The sequence below is a fragment of the Haliaeetus leucocephalus genome, unplaced genomic scaffold (assembly GCF_000737465.1).
Source record: "Haliaeetus leucocephalus isolate CR32 unplaced genomic scaffold, Haliaeetus_leucocephalus-4.0 Scaffold278, whole genome shotgun sequence".
Classification (NCBI taxonomy): domain Eukaryota; kingdom Metazoa; phylum Chordata; class Aves; order Accipitriformes; family Accipitridae; genus Haliaeetus; species Haliaeetus leucocephalus.
This window is the reverse complement of record NW_010972714.1, coordinates 42631-61415: the sequence shown is the minus strand read 5'-3', so window position 1 is coordinate 61415 and position 18785 is coordinate 42631. Positions and strand designations below refer to the sequence as shown.

General features: G+C 63.1%; 2 protein-coding genes across 2 annotated transcripts in view; one reads left to right on the top strand and one right to left on the bottom strand.

The window, feature by feature from the left end:
- Nucleotides 1–1990: 1990 nt before the first annotated feature.
- CD72 (CD72 molecule) lies at nucleotides 1991–5362 on the top strand. The gene is made up of 7 exons (XM_010569868.1): nucleotides 1991–2075; nucleotides 2165–2254; nucleotides 2478–2567; nucleotides 3092–3406; nucleotides 3654–3802; nucleotides 4146–4297; nucleotides 5221–5362. The coding sequence occupies exons 1-7, from the start codon at nucleotides 1991–1993 to the stop codon at nucleotides 5360–5362; spliced, it is 1023 nt and encodes a 340-aa protein (XP_010568170.1).
- Nucleotides 5363–7976: 2614 nt separating this feature from the next.
- TESK1 (testis-specific kinase 1) overlaps nucleotides 7977–18785 on the bottom strand; it is a 16662-nt gene continuing 5853 nt past the window's right edge. Inside the window, exons 4-12 of the mRNA XM_010569867.1 lie at nucleotides 11694–11815; nucleotides 11506–11554; nucleotides 11131–11277; nucleotides 10887–10969; nucleotides 10437–10527; nucleotides 10110–10193; nucleotides 9556–9645; nucleotides 9247–9397; nucleotides 7977–9013 (exon numbers count right to left, since the gene is read on the bottom strand). Coding sequence (XP_010568169.1) covers nucleotides 7977–9013; nucleotides 9247–9397; nucleotides 9556–9645; nucleotides 10110–10193; nucleotides 10437–10527; nucleotides 10887–10969; nucleotides 11131–11277; nucleotides 11506–11554; nucleotides 11694–11815 — 1854 coding nt within the window. The remainder of the gene's footprint in view (nucleotides 9014–9246; nucleotides 9398–9555; nucleotides 9646–10109; nucleotides 10194–10436; nucleotides 10528–10886; nucleotides 10970–11130; nucleotides 11278–11505; nucleotides 11555–11693; nucleotides 11816–18785) is intronic.

Below are 18785 nucleotides of genomic sequence, written 5' to 3'. Positions count from 1 at the left end.
CGCGCGGCGGCGGGCGGGCGGCCAGCAGCCGTGCAGGGATGCGCCAACGCCGGTGCCAGCACCCTGCAAGAGATGTGCACCCATGGGCATCACCCCGTGGTCCCACTGCCACCACTCACTGCCCACGCCATGTCGGGGCATCCCCGCAGCGGTGCCCGTGGCTGGGCTCTCACCTGGGCTGGGTGCTGCAGTCACCGTCCCCAGCGGCACGTTCTCATAGGGGCTGTCGTCCTCATCGGGGGCTGCGGGGCAGGTGGGGGCCGTGACTGGCGGGGCTGTGGCAAACTTCAAGTCGGCGTAGATCACGCTCTGGGCCATGCCCTGGGCTGCCCCGATGGCCCTGGTGGTTCCTGCTCTGCTGCAGTTGCCCCCTCTCTCAGACCTGCAAAGGAGAAGTGTGGCTGGTTTCTGCAGAAGCAGAAGTTTACTGTGCTGTATGGCAGACAGGAGCAGGACAGCCCAGCTACGGGGACCAGTGCCCTGCCATTGGCTCTGGTGCTTCCATCCTGCCCCCTTCCACGCCCCAAAACTGCTCAGGGTCCCCTGGGATGGCAGTGGGGGGGTACAGCTCCAGGCTGGGGCATTGGGCAGAGCTGCAGGACTCAGCCTACTGAGAATCAACCCAGATCCCTGGGGCAGCGCACGTGGGAACATGTGGCTCTGGGGCTGGAGGTTCCCCCTGTCTGTGCTCTGCTCCGGCGTTTGAGCATCACTACCATGCAGAAATGTTTGCCCTAATGCCTAAAACAGGTTTCCATGTTGCAGCATGAGCTCTTGCTCTTCTCCCCTTCTCCTGGCCACATCTCCCCACTCTGCCAGCAAGGACACCACAGGGGACCATGTCCCACACCTTGAAGGCTCATGGTAAATGGCCCCCATTGCTCTCCCCTCATCCCCAGCCCAGTGTTCCCACAGCAGCAGGCAGGCAGGTTGGGCAGGCACCACTTGCCCTTGGTAAATTCTGCTGGGCTCCCCCCAGACACTGCCATGTCCTCCCTGGGCCTGGACCACTGTGTGCCCAAGAGGATGTGCTCCATCTTCTTCCTGGGGATTGCGTCGAAGCTGCTCAACCTTTAGTTTTCCATAACTCCTTCCTGTCCTCCTTGAGGGTGGCCATGATTTTTGCCTTTCTCCAGTGATGAAGGACTTCTCCTGCCCTTGCAGAGATGATGGAGAGTGGCCTTGCAATGCTGTGCTCCACCAGCACCCCTGCACACCTGCAGTCCTGTTCCAGCAACTGGCTGTGTCCAGATGTACCCAGCTGGTCCCCAACTCAGTGCCCCTTCTGAAACCTGCTTTTCTCCAAATACAGTTCAGTAGAAACCTCTGAGATGCTGAGGGGCTGGATGTTGGGACCGAGGAAGAGATGTTGTGAGTAGTGGGGTTGTGGTCTGGGGAAGGGAAGGCAAAGCAGGTGTCATTGCTCTATGCAACTCTCTGGGGGGGGGTGTTGGAGAGATGCCGAGCCAGAGTCTTCTAGGAGGGGACCAGGGAGAGGATGAGCGGCAGTGGCACAAGCTACCTCATGGGGAAATTCCCATTCCCAGAGGCCGGGAGGGGAAATCCGCATCCGCGAAGACCTCCAGCCTTCCACAGGGCTGTCCCCAGGGCAATGTGCTCCTGTGTCCAGGCTGGCCCTGCTTTCACCCAGCTCTCTCTTGGCCGAGGGATTTGGTTCCATCTTTGCTCTGCCTGCCCTGACCTCAGGCTGCCATGTGCCTGGGGGGACCGTGACCACTTTCGGGGCGTGGGAGGGGATGGGCCAGTGGCGCTGGGACCAATGAGAGGGTGCTGGTCCCCCCAGCCGTGCCTCGCTGGTCCCATCTGCTGCAGCTCAGAGCAAACTTCTGCTTCTGCAGACACTGGCTGCACTTCTCCTTTGCACCCCGAGAGACGGCACAATCACCAGGGAGGAGGACCATCCCACAAAGGCATCCCAAGGGCAGGCTGGGAGCCAGCAGGGCTCAGGGCTTGCCCAGTGCTTGCCCACATGGCCCAGAGCGTGGTTTATGCTGACTTGAGGTTTGCCAAGGTGATGGGGGGCCGGAGCATGGCCAGCCAGGCACTGGAGGCAGGTGAGAGCCCATGGGACCCCCCCCCGGAAATGCCCCCGCCATGCCCAGCCCCGTGGACTCAACCGCTCTCCCCTGCCTTCCTCCAACAGCCCTTGGCATGGATGAAGCGGAGAGCCCCTACGAGAACATGCAATCGGCACCAGCGGGGCAGGATGGGGATGAGGACCAGCCCAGCCCAGGTGAGTGCCCAGCTGGAGCCCAGGGGATCCGGGGAGGTCCTGGCGTGGGCAGTGGGTGGTGTTTTGGGGTGCTCCCACTTCCATCCTTGAAAAGAGGAAGCGCCCACACTGTGCCACCTGTGCCATCATGCTACCACTCCTCTGCCAGCAGGCAGGAGGTCTGGGGGCTGCCAGGGGTTTCCCAGCTCAACAGCTGACGCCTGTGGTCATTTGTGTCTTGCAGGGCGCTGGCCCTGGCGGTTGTGCATCCCTGTGGGGCTACTGGTAACATGCCTGCTGCTGGTGGTGGCCACTGTGGCCCTGGGGGCTTGCTGTGAGTCTGGGGGGTGGGCACTTCTGGGGCAGGGGCTGGCTGGGCAGCACGGGGAGAGGGAGGCAGCTGGGCTGGGCTGGGTGCCATGGGTGAATGGCGGGGGTGAACAGAGACATGCCTACACACACTGCTCATGGCTGTGTCCCTCTGCCCTGTCTGCCACAAGCTGGCCCATATCCCTTGGACATCATGGGTACCCCCCTTGCCTCCCATCACCCACATTCCCCACCTCATTCGCCATTTCTGCTCCTTTCCCTTCCAGTTGCCCAGCCTTCTACTGCTGTACTCTCCCTGCCCCTGCCCTGTCTGTCTGCTCCTACACCCTGTCCTGCCTTGCCCTGCTCTTCCCTTGCCAGGTCCTGCCCAGCCCCTGAACGTACACTTCCCTGCCATGTCTTTCCCATCCAGCATGGACACCTCCCTGCCTTGCCCTGCCCATCCTCCCCCCCGAGCAGGATCAGTCCCACATCCCCATGCCCTGGCTGTCCCATCCCCGTGCCCCAGCTCACCCCCCGTGTCCCCAGACTGGCAGGTCACCCGCAGCCTGCAGGATGCCTCCCGTGAGCACGCGGCCGAGCAGGGCCGCCTCTCGCAGGAGGTGAGCGCGCGGGAGCAGAGCCTGGAGCAGACGCGGCTGGAGCTGGCGTGGGCCAGAGAGGAGCTGCAGCGAGCCTGGCGGGAGGGCAACAGCAGCCAGCTGGAGCTGGGGAGCCTGAACGCCGAGCTGGGGCGCACCAGGGGGATCCTGGGGAAGATGGAGAAGGAGATGCAGGAGGTGCAGAGGGAGCTCAACAACAGTGAGAGCACTGTGGCCATCCTGCGGTCCTGCACGGCTATAGGTAGGGCGATGGTGTAGCAGGGATGGGTGCCCCAGAGGACTGGCACCTCTCAGCAGGTACAGTGCCAAGGCACAAGCCCCTGCTTTTTTGGCCACATGGTAGGGACAGGGTGGTCCAAAGGCTGAAGCTATGCTTGGAGCAGAGGCTGAGCCTGTGACGCCTGCTGGGAATATGTGGGGCTGTTTCTGGTCCCCCCCCCAGGGCATCTGTAGCTGAGCAAGTACCTGAGTTGTGCCCCTGCCCCCAGATTGCTGCCCTTCTGGCTGGCTGCTATACAGGGGCAAGTGCCTCTTCATCTCGTCAGAGAAGAAGACATGGGAGGACAGCAGAGATGAGTGTGACAAGAAATATTCTCAGCTCCTGGTCACCAAATCCTGGACTCGCTGGACTGTGCCGGTAGGGTGCTGGGGGAGCTGAGGGCAGGAGCTGGGGCATCCAGCTCTGGGCTCCCAGGTGGGCCAGCACCACTCTGGGTCCGGGGGCCCCTGGCCTGCCGAAACATTGGAGGGTGCAAGGCTGATTTCTGGAGCGCATGGCTGCTGGTGGAAATAGGGCAGAGATGCTCTGGCACCCCTGGATGCTGCCCAAGCTGGAGCAGGGCACCAGTGCTGCTCAGCTGTCCTGCCCCAGGGAGCTCCAGCCCCAGGGGCTCCTTGGGGAGATAACCACCCCCTGCAAACACTGCAGCACATAGGTACCATGGAAAAGCCACTAAAAGGCCCTTTTTTGCCTTCCCCAGGCTTTCCTGAAGAACGCAGACATCCCATACTGGATTGGGCTGCAGAAGGGCAGTTTTCCCTGGTATGACTATGGCTGGCTGGAGGAAGAGGACCCGGATGGTGATGGGGTGTCGGATGCCTGGTTCTGGGTGGACGGCTCCCTTTATGAAAGGTACCTGGCAGCACAGCCTCTTGACAAAACCCCCTCTCTTCCAGCACAGCTTTAGGGAGCATTTTAAATCCCGCTGGTACCCGGCCCCAGGCACAAGCACCAGGCAACAAAGAGCATCAAAGCAGCTGAGGCCAAGGGGAGGTGGGTGCAGTGGTGTGATGAGGTGCTTAGAGGCTGTGCAAATGGAAAGCCAAGACTTAGAGGGGCACGTGCAAGCAGGAGGCAGCGAGAGGGGACAAAAGAAACCACAAGTTTTATTTGGGGTCTAGACAAAGCGTTCGAGCACCTCCTCTGTCTCCCACATGCGTGGCTGGTTCCTCCTCAAGGGGAAATCAAGCCTTCCCGCCTGCAGAGGGTCCCGGGCTCCTCCCCACCACGTGCACCCCCTCCCCAGCTCACCACCGCTTCCTTTTGCAGTGTCTGAGAGCAGTGGGGAGGAACAGACCCGTCTGGCTGGGTGCTGGGTACCCAGCCCCTACCCTCTGCCTGACGCTCCTCCATCCTCAGCCCCACCATGGGGGGCTGCACCCCACCACGGCCTCGTGGCCCGGGGCAGCTCCTCTGGCCATCCACATGACCTTGGGGAGGACCGGCCTCTCCCCACCACTGGGTGCTGCAGGGATGAAATACCCCCAGCAGCGAGGCTGAGATTCAAGCAGGGGGGAGGCTAAGGGGAGTCACAAGCAATGCAAGCCTTTTGCAGAGGGGTTTCTCAGCCTGCCCAAGTAACAGCAGAGATGTGTCAGCTGAGGCTTCAGCCTGTGAAATCAGTAGGAGAGGACTGGGGGATCGCCACTTCAACTGCAGCATCAACCCCTTCCATGCAACTGTACAAGAGGCAGCCGTCAGCAGCCACAGCTGCCTCGGCAGTGGGTAGCAGATAGGGCAGTGGCAGCCCCCTAATGTGTCATTTCCCCATCCAGGCCATGGCAGTCAAAGTCAAACGGATCCTGTGCCATAATAAGCCGCGGGAACATCAAACCCGCTCAGTGCGCCGGTCCCGACGACCTGCACCTCTGGATCTGTGAGAAGGCGGCAGGGCCGAGCTCCCCTTTCATGGGGTGATGGCCGCTGACCCCAGCACCGCTGCGGTGAGTGTGCCCCTGCCAGGCTCTGCTGAGCCCTGGGGTGCGCGGGGCCCGTGGGGTGTGTATGGAGGAAAGCGGCGAGCCTGGGGCTCTGCATGGGGCATGTTGACCCCCTCCCTTGGAAAGGGATAGGGATGCAGGCACCTTCCTGTGCTGCGTGGAGCCTGCCTCCATCCCTTCGCTGCCATGGGAGCCCCTGGTCTGTGGTAGCTCAAAAGACCCCTGCAAGCTGTGGTGCAGCAAAGGGGCAATATGGGGGAAAATCCTTTGCAAGCTGCCTTTCCAGCCCCTGCTGTGTGCAATGGAGGCTGGGCAAGCACCTCACCCTCTGCCTTCCCTTGCAGCGCCTGCACCCTGCACCGCCTCCGCTTCAGCCTTGCTGCCCCCCCACCTGCGACGTCCCTTCCATGCGAGCAACCCCCTTCCCTCTCACAGACCCCTGCTCATGGGCTGCCCAGGTCCTTCCCAGCAATGCCATGATGCTCCAGCATCATGGAGGCTGGGGGAAGAGGCAGCAGTGGCCATTTCCCCCCCAGCTGATGTGCTTCAACAGAGCAGTACGGGCCCCACAGCTCAGCCCCACACCTGCATGGTGTATGCTGGGTCTTCCTGAGCACAGGGGCTGGTGTACGATGGGGAGCCCAGACCCAGCCACAGAGCAGAGCAAGTCCTGATGCTTAGCGCTGCAGCCATGTAATATCCCCAGCACAGAGTGAGCTGCGGTGCTGGCAGGGAAGGACGTGGGAGTAGGGGACGGCCCAGCCCCACAGCCGGCCAGGTCCCCTCCCCACAGCAGGAACTTTCTGCCTGGGCCCATCCCAGGAGCAGCTTGGCCACAGCTTTCAGGCATCCCAGCAAGCAATAGCCTTGGCAAAGCCTTGGCGCCCAAGGGGGGAAGCTGCGCCTGAACCAGCTGGTGCCTGTGCTGGCAGTTGAAGGTTTTTTTGCTGATTAGAAAGTAGAGCAATGACCTTTAGGATTGTACGATGTGATGGTGCCTTTCAAAAGCAAAAGCAACTGGCACTTGCAGCGGACTGACGCTTTGCGAGACAAGTCATCAGGACTTTAAATAGTTACTACATCAGGACTTTAAATAGTTACTACACATGTGCACACGCACAGATTAAGCAAAATAGCCCTGATGTAACATTGCAGCCAGGCAAGAGCAGAGGAAGTCATGTTCAATCAGGCAAAGACACTCTCAGTTTATTACAGTGTCGTGTGTGCCATATATAGTTAATTGCTGTGTGAATTAGCTTGCTTGAAGAGCAAGAGAGTGTTAAAGGCAGGCTTTCTGGAGGTGGCACATGTCACTCTTTGTCCGCTGGCTGCACCCACTTTGTAGCAATAAAGAGACACGGTTTGTCTGCTCTTTGCTTTCTTGTGTACCACCACAAACACGGACTCAAAGGCATGAACCCAAAGAAGCTAAATAATAAATGGGAATTTGACTGAAACCATTTCAACTGAGATGGCCACTTTGGGGACATGGAGATCTTGGGCTGAGCTAGGCTGGCTTGTGGTCCCTGAGGGGCTTCCCAGAAGCCCCAAGGAAGCCTGTGCAACCTTGTGGGGCCAGGCTCCCCTCTGGGTCTGACGTGCATCTAAGAGACAGAAGCGGCAGCCTGAGTTGCTGGGACATTCAGTTTTTATTGAACACTTTAAATAAGCTGGGTATATATTACTAGCAATTATTATTATTAATAATAAAAAACACAAGAGTTCTGCATTCACCAGTGCATTGTGCAGGAGGGAGGAAAGCCGGCTCCCACCCTTGCCAGGGGCTGGGCAGCCCATCTGTGCTGCCCACTGGCCCCTTCCCCTGGTGCCAGGATGGCACCCACTCCTTCGGCCAGCACCCCACTGCCAACCCCATGTGTCGGGGGGACGTGACTCAGCACCCAGCCCTCAGCGTTGGGTGGGCAGGGGCAACCCCAGCACTGGCAATCCTCCCCCTGTACTGCTGCATGGGCATCACCTCTCTCCTGGCCCCCTACATGCCTTTCCCCGTGTCAGGGGCCAGCTGCTCTCCCCACGCTTGTGGGGATACATGGGGATACCCACCAGCCCCACAGGGTCCCTCAACACACACATACACACGCTGACCCCTCTGCCCCTAGCCTGGCCCCGCTCACCCCCCAGCCTGGGGGTTCTCCCAGGGGAGCAGGCTCTTTGCACGCCCCTCTGTGAGAGCCCACAGAGGGGTGAGCCCTCAGGGAAGTGGGGTCCTGCATCCAGGGTTTGAGCCCCGGGGGCTCCGCGGGGGACCAGCCCTGCCGCCTGGGCCGGTGCTGGAGCTCACTTGGGGCAGGGGTGTTATTGCACTTCAGTCCCCGGCAGGGACCCAGCCCGCCCCCAGGGCTCCCCGCAGACCCCCGAGGCCAATCCTGGTGGGACGTGTGCCCGAGCGCCTGGGCAGCGCCGTGGCGGCCACAGCACGGGGCACCACGGCCACTGGCGGCCACCAAGCACGGAGAGAGCAAGGACAGACCGTGGGGACGCGCCAGGCTCCGACGCCTGCCCTGCACTGTGGCTGCGGAAGGGTCCGAGGGGCGGCCCGATGCGGCCCCTCTCCCCGGGGGTCCCCGCCACTAGGACTGCGCCTCCGGCAGCTTCAGGCTGGGCTCCGCCAGCACCGGCCCCGGGGCTTTCTGGTGGCGGCCCCGGTCATGGCAGAGGAGGCTCTTGGCTTCGCAGCTGAGGTTCTGGTAGCGGGGCGGGCTGGGTGCTGGCCGGTGGCAGACGGAGGCGAAGCTGAAGGGACCCAGGCAGCAGCCGGGGCACGGCAGCACCTCGTCCTGCTCCAGCGCGGTGCCGGAGCTGTGCCCGGGCAGCATGGCCGCACGCTCCGTCTGCTCCAGCGCCGCCGTACTGGGGATGCTAAGCTCGGAGAAGCCGTGCTCCAGCCCGCTCCCCCAAGCCAGGGGTTTGCTGACCACCACGTGGTTGTTGTTGAAAAAGAGCCCACTGGGGGCTTGCGGCTCTGGCTGCCAGGTTTGGGCGCCCGAGGATGCTGTGCGGATGAAGTTGCTGTTGGGGGGTGGCGGAGGGGGCTGCAGCGGCTCGGGGCTCTCGGGGCCGCGGTCCGTCTGCTCCTCCACCCTGGGGCAGAGGGGGGGGGCTCGTCCCCAGGCTGGGGGAGGAAGGAGGGCAGGGGGCTGGGGGTTGTCGTCAGGACGGGGGGACCCCACGCCCAGCGCCAGGCCCCCCCGGTGGGGCAGCTCGGGGGAGGCGGGCAGCGAGTGGCACCTGCGGGGGGTGGCAGTGGGGGCCGAGAAGTCACACTGCACCTCCACGGCGGGATCGGGCGTCACGGGGGTACTGAGCTGGAGCGGGGCAGGAGGCGGCAGGTCGAAGGTAAGCGAGATGACCGACTTGCTTGGTGTGTCGAAGAGCTTGATCTTCCCTCCCTTCAGGTCCTCGCGCTGGGAGAAGGGATTGACGCGGGGGGACGTCTCCTTGGTCCTGGCCTCGCCACAAGGCTCCGGGGGCTGCAGCAGCGTGGGCGATTTGGGGGAGAACATGTCGGACTGGCTGCGAGACAGGCGCTGGTCTGGCTGTAGGTGCTGCGTCCCCAGCTCGCGCAGGGGCGACTGCTCGGCGCGGCCGGCTGCCCTCCCGGCTACCCCTGGGCACGGGCACAGAAGCGGGTCACCAGCTGCCGGCGTGGGGTGCCACGGGGTGCCAGGCACCCAACAACCCAGGGGAGCACCCCGAGGGGGGGGAACAGTGACTGGCTCCATCCTGCAGACCTCATGCAACCCCTGTCTCCTTCCACTACAGCTGCTGGGGTAGGATGGGACAACCCACATCCCCGCTCCTGGCACCCCACCGTGGTCTGTCCCCAGGGTGCCCACATACCATTGAGCGTGCCCGCCGTCCCAGGCGTAGGCAGGCTCTCCCCGCTGCAAGAGAGGGTGGCCCCGGTGCCCTCAGCGCCTGGCTGGTGCTGCAGGATGCCCTCCAGGCACTGTGTGATTTCCAGGAATGAGGGGCGGGAGGTGGGCTCCATCTGCGGGCAGGAGGGGTTCCCCGTCAGGTCTGCGGCCCCCCTCAAGCACCCCAAGCTGCCCAGCTATGGCAGCTCCCTGCTTCTCCCCCTGTGCAGGCAAGGCTGCCTGTCCTGCCCGGCTGCCCAGGCAGGGAAGGACAGTGGAGATGGAGGCTCACACTGCAGCAGTGGAAAGCGAGCTGGAGGAAGGCTGCCGGGCAGTCGATTCCCACCATGGTGCAGAAAGTGGCGACATCCAGACCAAAATTCTGTGCCAAGAGAAAGAAGAGTGGGTCCCCTGGGGCACCACACAGACCAGGCTACCTGGGATGGCCTGGTCCCTCCTCCCCACAATGACTGTGTGACACCCAGGGCTGTGGACCTGGCAGTGCCCTGGCTGGGGCACAGCAAGAAGGGACCCTGGGGTCACCCCAAGTTGGAGCAAGGCTGGGGGATGCTGGGACACAGATCCCTACTGCTCTCTGCCTGAATCCAACTGTCCCCTTCTCCCACCCAGGCTGACTACGGGCTCCGAGGACAGGTTATTGGCAGAGAGCATCCCTCTCCGGGCAGCATTTGGGACACAACACCATTGCCGTGAGATGCGGGGCAGCTCCTGCACACAGGGCTCTGCCCAGCACAGAAGGATGATCCCCCTCACTTGGTGAAGCGGTCCCAGCTCCCGTGCTGCTGCCCGCCACCCTCCCTCCCCATCCCCATCCCAGGGAGTCACCTCGGTGCGGGGCAGGTAGTCAGGGTCAGCGGGGATACGAGCGATGGTCTCGCACAGGATGATGCCGTACGCGAACACATCGGCCTGCAGAGAGCAGGGAGTCACGGGGGGCCCTGCAGCCCCGAGGTGATCTGCCCACCATTCTGTGAACCCACAGCCCCCCTTCTCCCTGCAGAGCCACACCGGGGGACCCTGCGACCTCGCCACCCGGGGATGCCCAGTTCCTTCCCTCTGTGTTTCCGACCACCCCCAGGGCTGCAAATCCTGCAAACCACTGGCGGCGCAAGCCTGGATAAAGCCCCACGCACGGCAGCCACGGAGCCTCACCTTCTCATTGTAGATCTCCCCTCGCAGCACCTCAGGTGCCATCCAGTACGGGGAGCCCACCACAGCCAGAGGCTCCTTCTCGCTGTTCTCACTGGGAGACATGGTGAGACATCAAGGGCTGCCCACAGTCCCCTGTCCCTGTCCAACCTCCCATCTTCCCACTGGGGCAGCCCAAATCACCATCTCCATCTCCCTTCCTGGGCTAACCCTTCTCCACGCAACCCACAAACTCATCTCTCCCCGCCCACACCATCCCCTTCTCCATCCCCTCTTAGACAGCTCCAAACGTGTCCATCTGCCCCATGAGTCCCCACTGCCGGGGACTACCCCCACCACCCCAAATCCCTGCCCTTCTAGCCACATCCCAAATGTCCATCCCTCCCCAGCTCCTGCTCCAAGTGGGCTGGAAACCCCCCACTCCAAGGATGGGGATGGACACTGCCCACGCACCTGTAGGTGGGGATCTTCTCCGCCAAGCCAAAGTCACCCACTACAGCCGTGTAGCCATTGGCCTCGCAGCGCACCAGGCAGTTCTGGGGGCACAGGAGGACCCCCCGTCACACCAACCGCACCAGCCCTGCCTCACTGGCCACCGCACCGCACAGCACAGCCTCCTGCTCCCCAGCCGGCCATGCTTGGGGCAGCAACAAGGGTATGGGACGAGGACAATGGGATGCCTTGGAGCATTCTGTACCTTGGAGGTGAGGTCACGGTGAAAGATGCCCTTGGAGTGCAGGTAGCGCAGGCCACAGGCAATGTCGAGCGCCAGCTTGACACGTATGGACCAGGAGAGGGGCACAGCGCTGTCCAGCAGCTGCTCCAGGTTCCCACCGTTGATGTACTGATGGGAAGAGCCAGGCCGCCACATCACTGCTCCCCAGTTCCCTCCCATAATGCTGGACGCCCACCTCTCACGCCAACACATCCCTCAACCACCCTATGACACAGCCCCCCAGTAGACCTTGCCCTGCATGCGTGCCATGGGCTGGAAAATGTCCCCAGGGCCATCACTGTCCCTTCCCCAGGCCTGCAGGAACCCCAAGACTCACAGCCATTGCCCCGCTCTCACCTCTGTCAGCGCATGCAGCTGTCCCTGGTGCACGCACACCCCCATCAACCTGCGAGATAGAGGGGACCTGAGGGTAGCTGCGGAGGGGACCTGCCCCAGGAGCTCATCCAGTGCCAGTGGTAGCTCCAATCCCCCAGGCTAGAGAAACGGGGGGGCAACAGGGACGACAGTGGGGGAGCAGGTCCTACCTGAGGATGTTGGGGTGCGAGAGACGGTTCATCAGTTGCACCTCCCGCAGCATGTTGGCTCGGTTGCTGATCAGCTTGTTCATCTTCAGCACCATGATCTGCCCCGACTGGCGGTGCCGCACCTGGAGGGAGGTACAAGGGAGGCTGAGCCCCACGTGTCTCCACAGTTACCCCAGACACCAGCCTGCACCCGGCATCCACCCCAGCCCTAGAGGTAGGAGCTGAGCACCCCATGCACCCAAAGCACAGGGCACCCCAGGGACCGCTAGGGTTACAGGGGGAGCTCTCCTGGCACAGCAGCACCCCAAGGACTGCCAGGGTTATGGGGGGAGCTCTCCTGGCACAGCAGCACCCCAAGGACTGCCAGTGCCGATGATGCACATCTCTATCCTCCCCAGTGCACCCCGCTTGCTGTCCTGACCCCTCCATGCTACACTGTCCAGCCCTCCCGGAGAGGCCACAGCAGCTCCTGCAAGCTGTGACCCCAATCCTGCTGCAAGGACAGGCAGGTGCAGGATTGGGGCACACCAGGAAGAGCTTTTTTCAGGTCAGGACCACCCAGCCAGATGCTACCAGCATGGGGTGGAGGACAGAGGGGGCACATTGCCCCTTGAACCAGCCCCAGGGGCGGCCAACACCACCCTGGTGCATGACCCTAGCCTGGTGGGGCACGGCGCTCGGACAACACTGTATATTTAGCTGGCCCCAGCCCGTCGCTGTCATGCGAGCTGGAAGCCTGGCCCCTCACCAGGAACAGCAGCTGGGAGCGTGGCCAAGCATGGACACCCCCGTCCTTGCAGAGCGAGGGACAAGCACGGGATCCCCTGCCCCAGCACCGCCCCAGCACCGCGCTGGAGGGGGCCGAACCAGTGCTGAGGGTCCCCTCCTGAACGGGCGCTCAGGGTGGGATGGGACCCTCCTGGAGCAGCAGCTGGTAGGGGGGGACAACCCAGCAGATCCCAGCTGCCCCCCAGCACACACTGAGCTGTGCATGGAGGCACAGGCATTCCTCGGCGCTGCCGTCAGCTCCTCACTCTTCTCCTTTTTAGTCGATGCCGATTGAGGCTGCTGTGCCGGTGCCAGCCCCTGCCTCCCCTTCCCCCCCACCCCGCCTTAGGGATCACCTCCCCAGGCAAAACACGGGGGGGCCTGGCTGGAGGAAGGGTCCCTCGTGTCCCCCATCCTGCTCACAGCTTGGCCCCTGTCCCCATCACAACAGGGGGAGGCTGGTGTGCTGGGACGCTCTGGGGCTCTCTTCCTACCCCATGGCTGGCGTTGTTTTGGGCAGCAGTTGTCCTGGGGTGCACAGTGAGATGGGGACCCATCCAGCACCCAATACCCAGGGGATGGGCAGTAGCTCCCCCTCCCAAAGGGCCTGGGGGGAAATTAGTGCTTTATAAAGATCCCTTTACAGGTATGGGTGCACCAAGGCCAAACCAGCCCCAGGCAGAGCGGAAGCAAGAGACAATAGCCTAGCCCATTCCGACCCCGCCGTGCCACCACCAGCTCATTGAGTTCGTGGAGAGGCTCTGAATAATTCAGCAGCCGTCTGCCCGTGGGCACCCCGCTCCTGTTACACCTGCGTCACCTGCAGCCAGCCAGCCGGCACTCCTGGCCTGCAGGCAGGGTCCGTGTGGCAGCAGAGATCAGGATAGACCCTGGATGAGCAAGGAGGGGACCCCCCAGACAACTGTCACTGTGGGTCCCCATCCCGGCCCCCCACCACGCTGTGGGGAGAAAGGAGGATGGATTCCCCCACACCTCCTTCTCACTGAGCACTGGACAAAGCTCCTGGGTTCAGGGAGAGCCCATCCCAAGGTGATGGCGCAGTCCCCGCTGTGGGGAGCATGGCTCCTCCAGCCCTGTGCACACCCAGGGCTCCCCATCTAATGGCACCCCAGGTCCTCCCCATGCCCATCACCCTGCTCACCCCACCCCATCACTGTCCTGCAGCACCTGGCACTGCTGTCAGCCCCATCCCAGTGTCCTAGGGCTCCCTGCCCACACCTGCACCAGCTGGCAGGGCAAGGGGCACCCCCGTCCCATCCCCACCATCGCTGCCTTTTGTCCACCTCATCCCTGTGTGCAGGGCAGCTGGAGGCAGCACCAAACACAGAAACGGGGCTCCTAGCCTGGCTTTGGTGGCTGTGCCGGTTTTAAGGAGGGGACCTCCCTGGCCAAAGCAGGGTGGGCAGGGTATCCCTTTGCCCCTCCAGCTCCTTGCAGAGCCAGGGACAAGGAAGCCAGAGCCTGGATGAGGCCGGCGGGATCCCCAAGCCCCACCAAGCCCCCGGTGCTGGGTGCTGCCCAGCAAAGCCCAGCGCTCCCAACTCAGCTCACCCGGCGGCAGTGCTGCCTTCCCTTCCCACGCCGTGCCGGGCTGGCAGGACTGGCTTGGTTGGTTTGGCTGGCACCAGCAGCTGTCAGGCGCCAGCACCCGGCTCGAAGATGCAGGCAGGCTTGGCCCCGCCAGGATGGCTGCGGGCGGCAAGGCTCTGGCACCACGCGCCCACGATAGGAACACTGGGCGGCACGCACAGTGCTGGCACTTGGTGGCCGTCCACCGTGGGGCTGGCCAGGTCCCCATCAGCAGCAGCATCCCTGCATCAGCGAGCAGCCCCCGGTGGGCACTGGCTCAGCCCCACATAGCTGGGACGTGCCCATGGCTTAATTCCTCGTTAATAAGCCTCCTGCCATTGCAATAGGCTGGGTCAGGTCCAAGTGGAGCTGCACGGCGTCTAACACCTTAATCCTGGAGGAGAGGCAGCCTCGGGGAGAGAAGGTCTGGTGAAAGACCCTTCCCTGGGATTTCTCCCAGGGACCTCAAGAGCCCCCAGCCAGCACAGCCCTGCCCTAGTGGTCTGCTTCAGGACTCTGTCCCCAGGGGCAGAGAGGGCTCTAGGGGCTCCCAGGACAGCCCCAGCCTCACACACATGGAGCAAGACCTCCTTGAGGGTGCCCAGCACCCTGAACTCGCTTGTGAGGCCCCATCCTGCCATCTCCCCTGCATGCTCCACAGCTCAAGGTGAGCCCCTGCCCAGGCTGGCAGGGAACGGGTTATGCTCCCTTGGGCTTCCCACGGCCTCCCACATGCACTGGCCAGTTTACCCAGTCTGGCCAGGTGCTAGCATCCTCCCAACGCCCTGGCTGCCCTCCAGAAGCAGGTGTAGCAGAGGAGGGAGCAAGCCACGACCCGAGGTGGGATGCAGCCCCTTACTAAGGGGGTTTCCTTCCCCGCTGCTATCCGAGGAAGGCAGTGGGCAGCAGAGGCTCCCCAGGCAGGCCAGCGTCCTCCCTTGCCTCTCCATGCTTTGGCACGGCGCCCAGGAATCCCAGCGCATTCCCCGGAGCTGAGCTCAGCCGGGCAGCCATGCTGGGGTGTGGGGGGGGTGGTGCAGGGCGAGGGGGACAAGCCACGCAGGAGCCAGGCAAGCCCTCGCCCCTTGCCAATGTCCCCCAGCACCCCACACGGCCCCTCCGTTGGGTGCTTCATGGGGGTACCGTGGCCAAGCTGGGGTGCCATAGCATGTCAGCCCCATCCCATCTGTTGCCAGCAAGTGGGGCTGGGGGATGGGATGGGGCTGGCTGCAGCCCCAGCCTGGGCACAAGGGATCTGAGCTCTTTTAACAGCGGAAATTAGAGTCTTATTTAAAGAGCATGCTAATCAGAGCGAGCAGACGGCCTGCTCCCTCCCCACAGCCTGCGCTCCTGTCTAGACATGGGGCGAAGCCCCCGTGCCACCTCCCCACTCAGGGGTCTCAGCAGCCAGCCCCCCCTGCACCCCACGCTGGGGACAGGCTCGCACATAGCCCCACTCAGCGCACATCCCCTTGCCGCAGCCCAGCCCAGCAGAGGCAAGGCACAATCACGCAGGGACATCGTCCTGCATCCCTTGCCCCGGTGAGTCCGGCGGGGAAAGACGGGAGGGCAGGTAAGGCAGCTAGCAACGCCATCGGTAATATCATAGCTGTCTGCAATGGCTGCGCCTGAGCTCACGGGAATCCCAGTAGTGCAACAGGTCTTTTACTGGGTGGGACTGGGAAAAGGCGGAGTTGGTCAAGCCAGACTTCCTCCAGGGAAATGAAAGGAACAGGGCATGCAGAACCCACTCCCAGTGAATGCTTGAGCATCAGCAGCCCTCACCTCCCATGCTCCCAGGATCGGCACCGCAGGCACACCAGGAGCTGGGGCAGCGCCGGAGTCACACCGCTGTGGCGGGCCCTCACCAGCAAGCCCAGAGCATGCCTTGTGACAGTGCAGGAGAGGTGCTGGCAGGTCCCCGGCTGCTCAGCACAACGTGTGTCCAGTTCCCCGGGGCTCCCGAGTGGCGACAGTGGGGCCAGGCTGCTCCCGGCCTTGCCGTGGCTGGCTGACCTCGGCAAATTCGCTTCCACCTCCGCCTGCCTCAGTTTTCCCATCTGTGTCATGCCGCTCCACCCTCCTTTGTAAAACAAGGCAAGGTCCGCTGATGAAGGGTAGCAGATAAGAGGGAGGGAGTTGTGTGATTATTTGCGCCCAGTAAATTGGGAGTAAACGTAAACCCTCAAAGGCTGGTGGGGAAGCGAGTGGAGATGGGCGGGTGGCAGTGGCACTGAAGCCCTCTCCTGAGCTCTGTCCATGCTGGGAGCTGCTAATCCCCCTCCCAGCACTGTGGAAATGGGGTGCAGGGCCAAGCACACCGAAGGGCTGTGTCTGGGGAAGCAGCGTCTCCAAGAGGATTTGCAGCAGCAGGGCACAAGGTGCAGAGCTGGATGAGTGAAGACCTCTGGATACAGCCCCCAGGAGAGCGAAGCCAGGATGCTGCCAGCAGCCCCCGTGTCTGCTGCAGACTGCACATGAGAAAGCAAGAGAGGGATCTGGGGAAGAGATGCAACAGTGGTTTAAGGGCTGGAGAAAATGTCCGGCACAAACACACCTGGCTCAATCTGTTCAGTCTATTGGAGGTGGAGAGGTGGCTCGCTGCAATGTCCGTGTACCCGAGAAAACAGGTGGGCCTGGCACCTCTGAAATCGCACAGGGAAAGGCAATGAGAACCAGCTGCTCCAGAGGGAAAGGACCCAGCTCTGCAGCACAGCAGGGGACCAGCTGGGAACAACCCCCGGGGAAAAGGGCAGCTTTTCATCACTGGTGTCTCCTGTCCACTCCAGACAGCCTTTCTGAGAGAAGTGCTTGGCTTGAGCAGGATAAGGCTCAACCCAGGCACTAGCTTGGGACACCAGGGCTCAGACACGCTGAACGCTTTGGCTTTAATGCTGGAGGACAGTCAGGTGCCTGTGCCGGTAGCCCAGCACCCTGCCTGGCCCTGGCTCAGCTGCACACCAGGGCTGAGCTACCTGCGTAGGGATGGAGATGTCCAGGTTCCCTCCCTGTCCCCCACACCCACCAAGGCTGGAATGAGGCAGGACCCAGCAGCCACACAGAGGAGGGAGCCGTGAGCCAACAGCCTTGAAAAGCAACAGCAGGAACAAGGGTTGTGGGAGGAAAACAGGTCCTGCACTGCCCTGCCAAGCTCCATCCTCGTCGCAAGCTCAGGCAGCCAAACCCCAGCTCACATCCCAGGCCTGCCCCACCATCCTGCTGAGCTCTTGGACTCAACCCACCGCATGAGCACAAAGCCCCATCTGGCCCCCTCCTGCCCCTGCATCCTCTTCAGCATGCACACACGTCGGCTCCTGCCGCCTGATCCTGCTCCCACCCCCCAACCTCCGCCGGTCCCCCAAATCCTACATGCAAGCGGCCTCACAAGAACACAAACAATGGGTGGGACAAGGAGCATTCTGTGGCTCCCGCAGGGCCCAGGAAAACAGAAACAGCAAGGCAAAGACAGACCGTGGCCTGGCCAAGACACGGGAGCATCCATTATTAAAGAGCCATATCCATGCCTGACATTATTAAATGCCTCCCTCTGCTCCGGGGTTCTGCCGTGCGCTCCAAGCCAGAGATCAATAGCAGGAACCTGGCCAGCAGAAAGGCTATGGCTCCACAGGGGCAGGAGCGAGCACGGAGGATACAGACCCCTCTGTACGCCTGCCATGGCCCCTCGCAGGACACCTCTCTTGTGGCTGCAGAGGAGCCAGGTCTTGGGGTCTCTCTGCTGAGTGGGGAATGGCGGCAGGGCTGGAGAGGGACCCCAGGGGATGTGGATGCCCAGTTGTGCTGCACGTGGGAGCACGGTCCCATGCAGGGGACAGAGCGCAGCACTGCCCGGGACCCCAGCGACTGTGGTGGGAGGTGGCGGGGGTCCCGCCCAGCCCAAAGCTGCTCTTTGAGGAGGGTGAAGCCACTAGAAGCATGGCTTAAGGGCAGCCCTTGCCCAACGGCCTGTGGTGCCTTAAGCAACGCTGAGGACGAAAACAACATGTGCACACACGTCCCCTCGGCAGGGGAGAGGCGGCCGTGGCAGCGGGGCAGGGAACAGCCCTTCGGCCCTGGCAGCAGTGTGTGGGCTGGCAGGGTATCGTCAACACGCACCTCTGCCGCACAGCTGGGACCCCAATCTCCCCACCAGCACCCACGCACCCCTAAACGACGGTGTGGGCCACACAAAGGCATCCCCACTCTGGCAGTCCCAGAGAGGACGGAGGACAAAGGCAGCTCCGGGGTCCCAGCCGGGGGCCAGCCCCCACGCTGCTCTACAGCACCACGGCCCTCTCCCAGACCCGGTCGCCTTCGTGAGGCTCCCGCGGGGCACCCTGCACACCCACCTGCCCAGCGCAGGCTGGAGCAGGCCCAGCGATGCTGGAAATCACCTCGGACCGGTTGCAAATCCCCTGCCACAGGCACACCCTGCGCCCGGCGGGGTCGGGGCTCCAGGATTTTGACAGGGCTCCCGGGGGCTGGGCTGCGCGACACCCTCACCGGTTCCCTGACCCCCCCACGCGGCCCCGCTGCGACCCACGCCGCGGCGCTTCGGAGCGCTCAGCCTTCCCGGGCTGTAAACAGAGCCGGCGCTCCCCTCCCCCTGCGCGGAGGGATGGAGGGACAACACCCCCCGGCGGGGACGGGGCTCCCCGACTTCCCAGGTCCCCGCCGCACGGCGCACACCCCCCACCTCGCCCAGCTCTCGGGGCTGGGGGGCCAGACCACCCCCCC

Excerpts from the sequence above, each read along its gene's own strand:
- CD72 (XM_010569868.1), top strand. The coding sequence starts at position 1,991 with ATGGCCCAGAGCGTGGTTTATGCTGACTTGAGGTTTGCCAAGGTGATG. Across the intron at positions 2,076-2,164 it reads CAGCCAGGCACTGGAGGCAG|CCCTTGGCATGGATGAAGCG; the intron begins GTGAGAGCCCAT and ends TTCCTCCAACAG. Across the intron at positions 2,255-2,477 it reads TGAGGACCAGCCCAGCCCAG|GGCGCTGGCCCTGGCGGTTG; the intron begins GTGAGTGCCCAG and ends TGTGTCTTGCAG.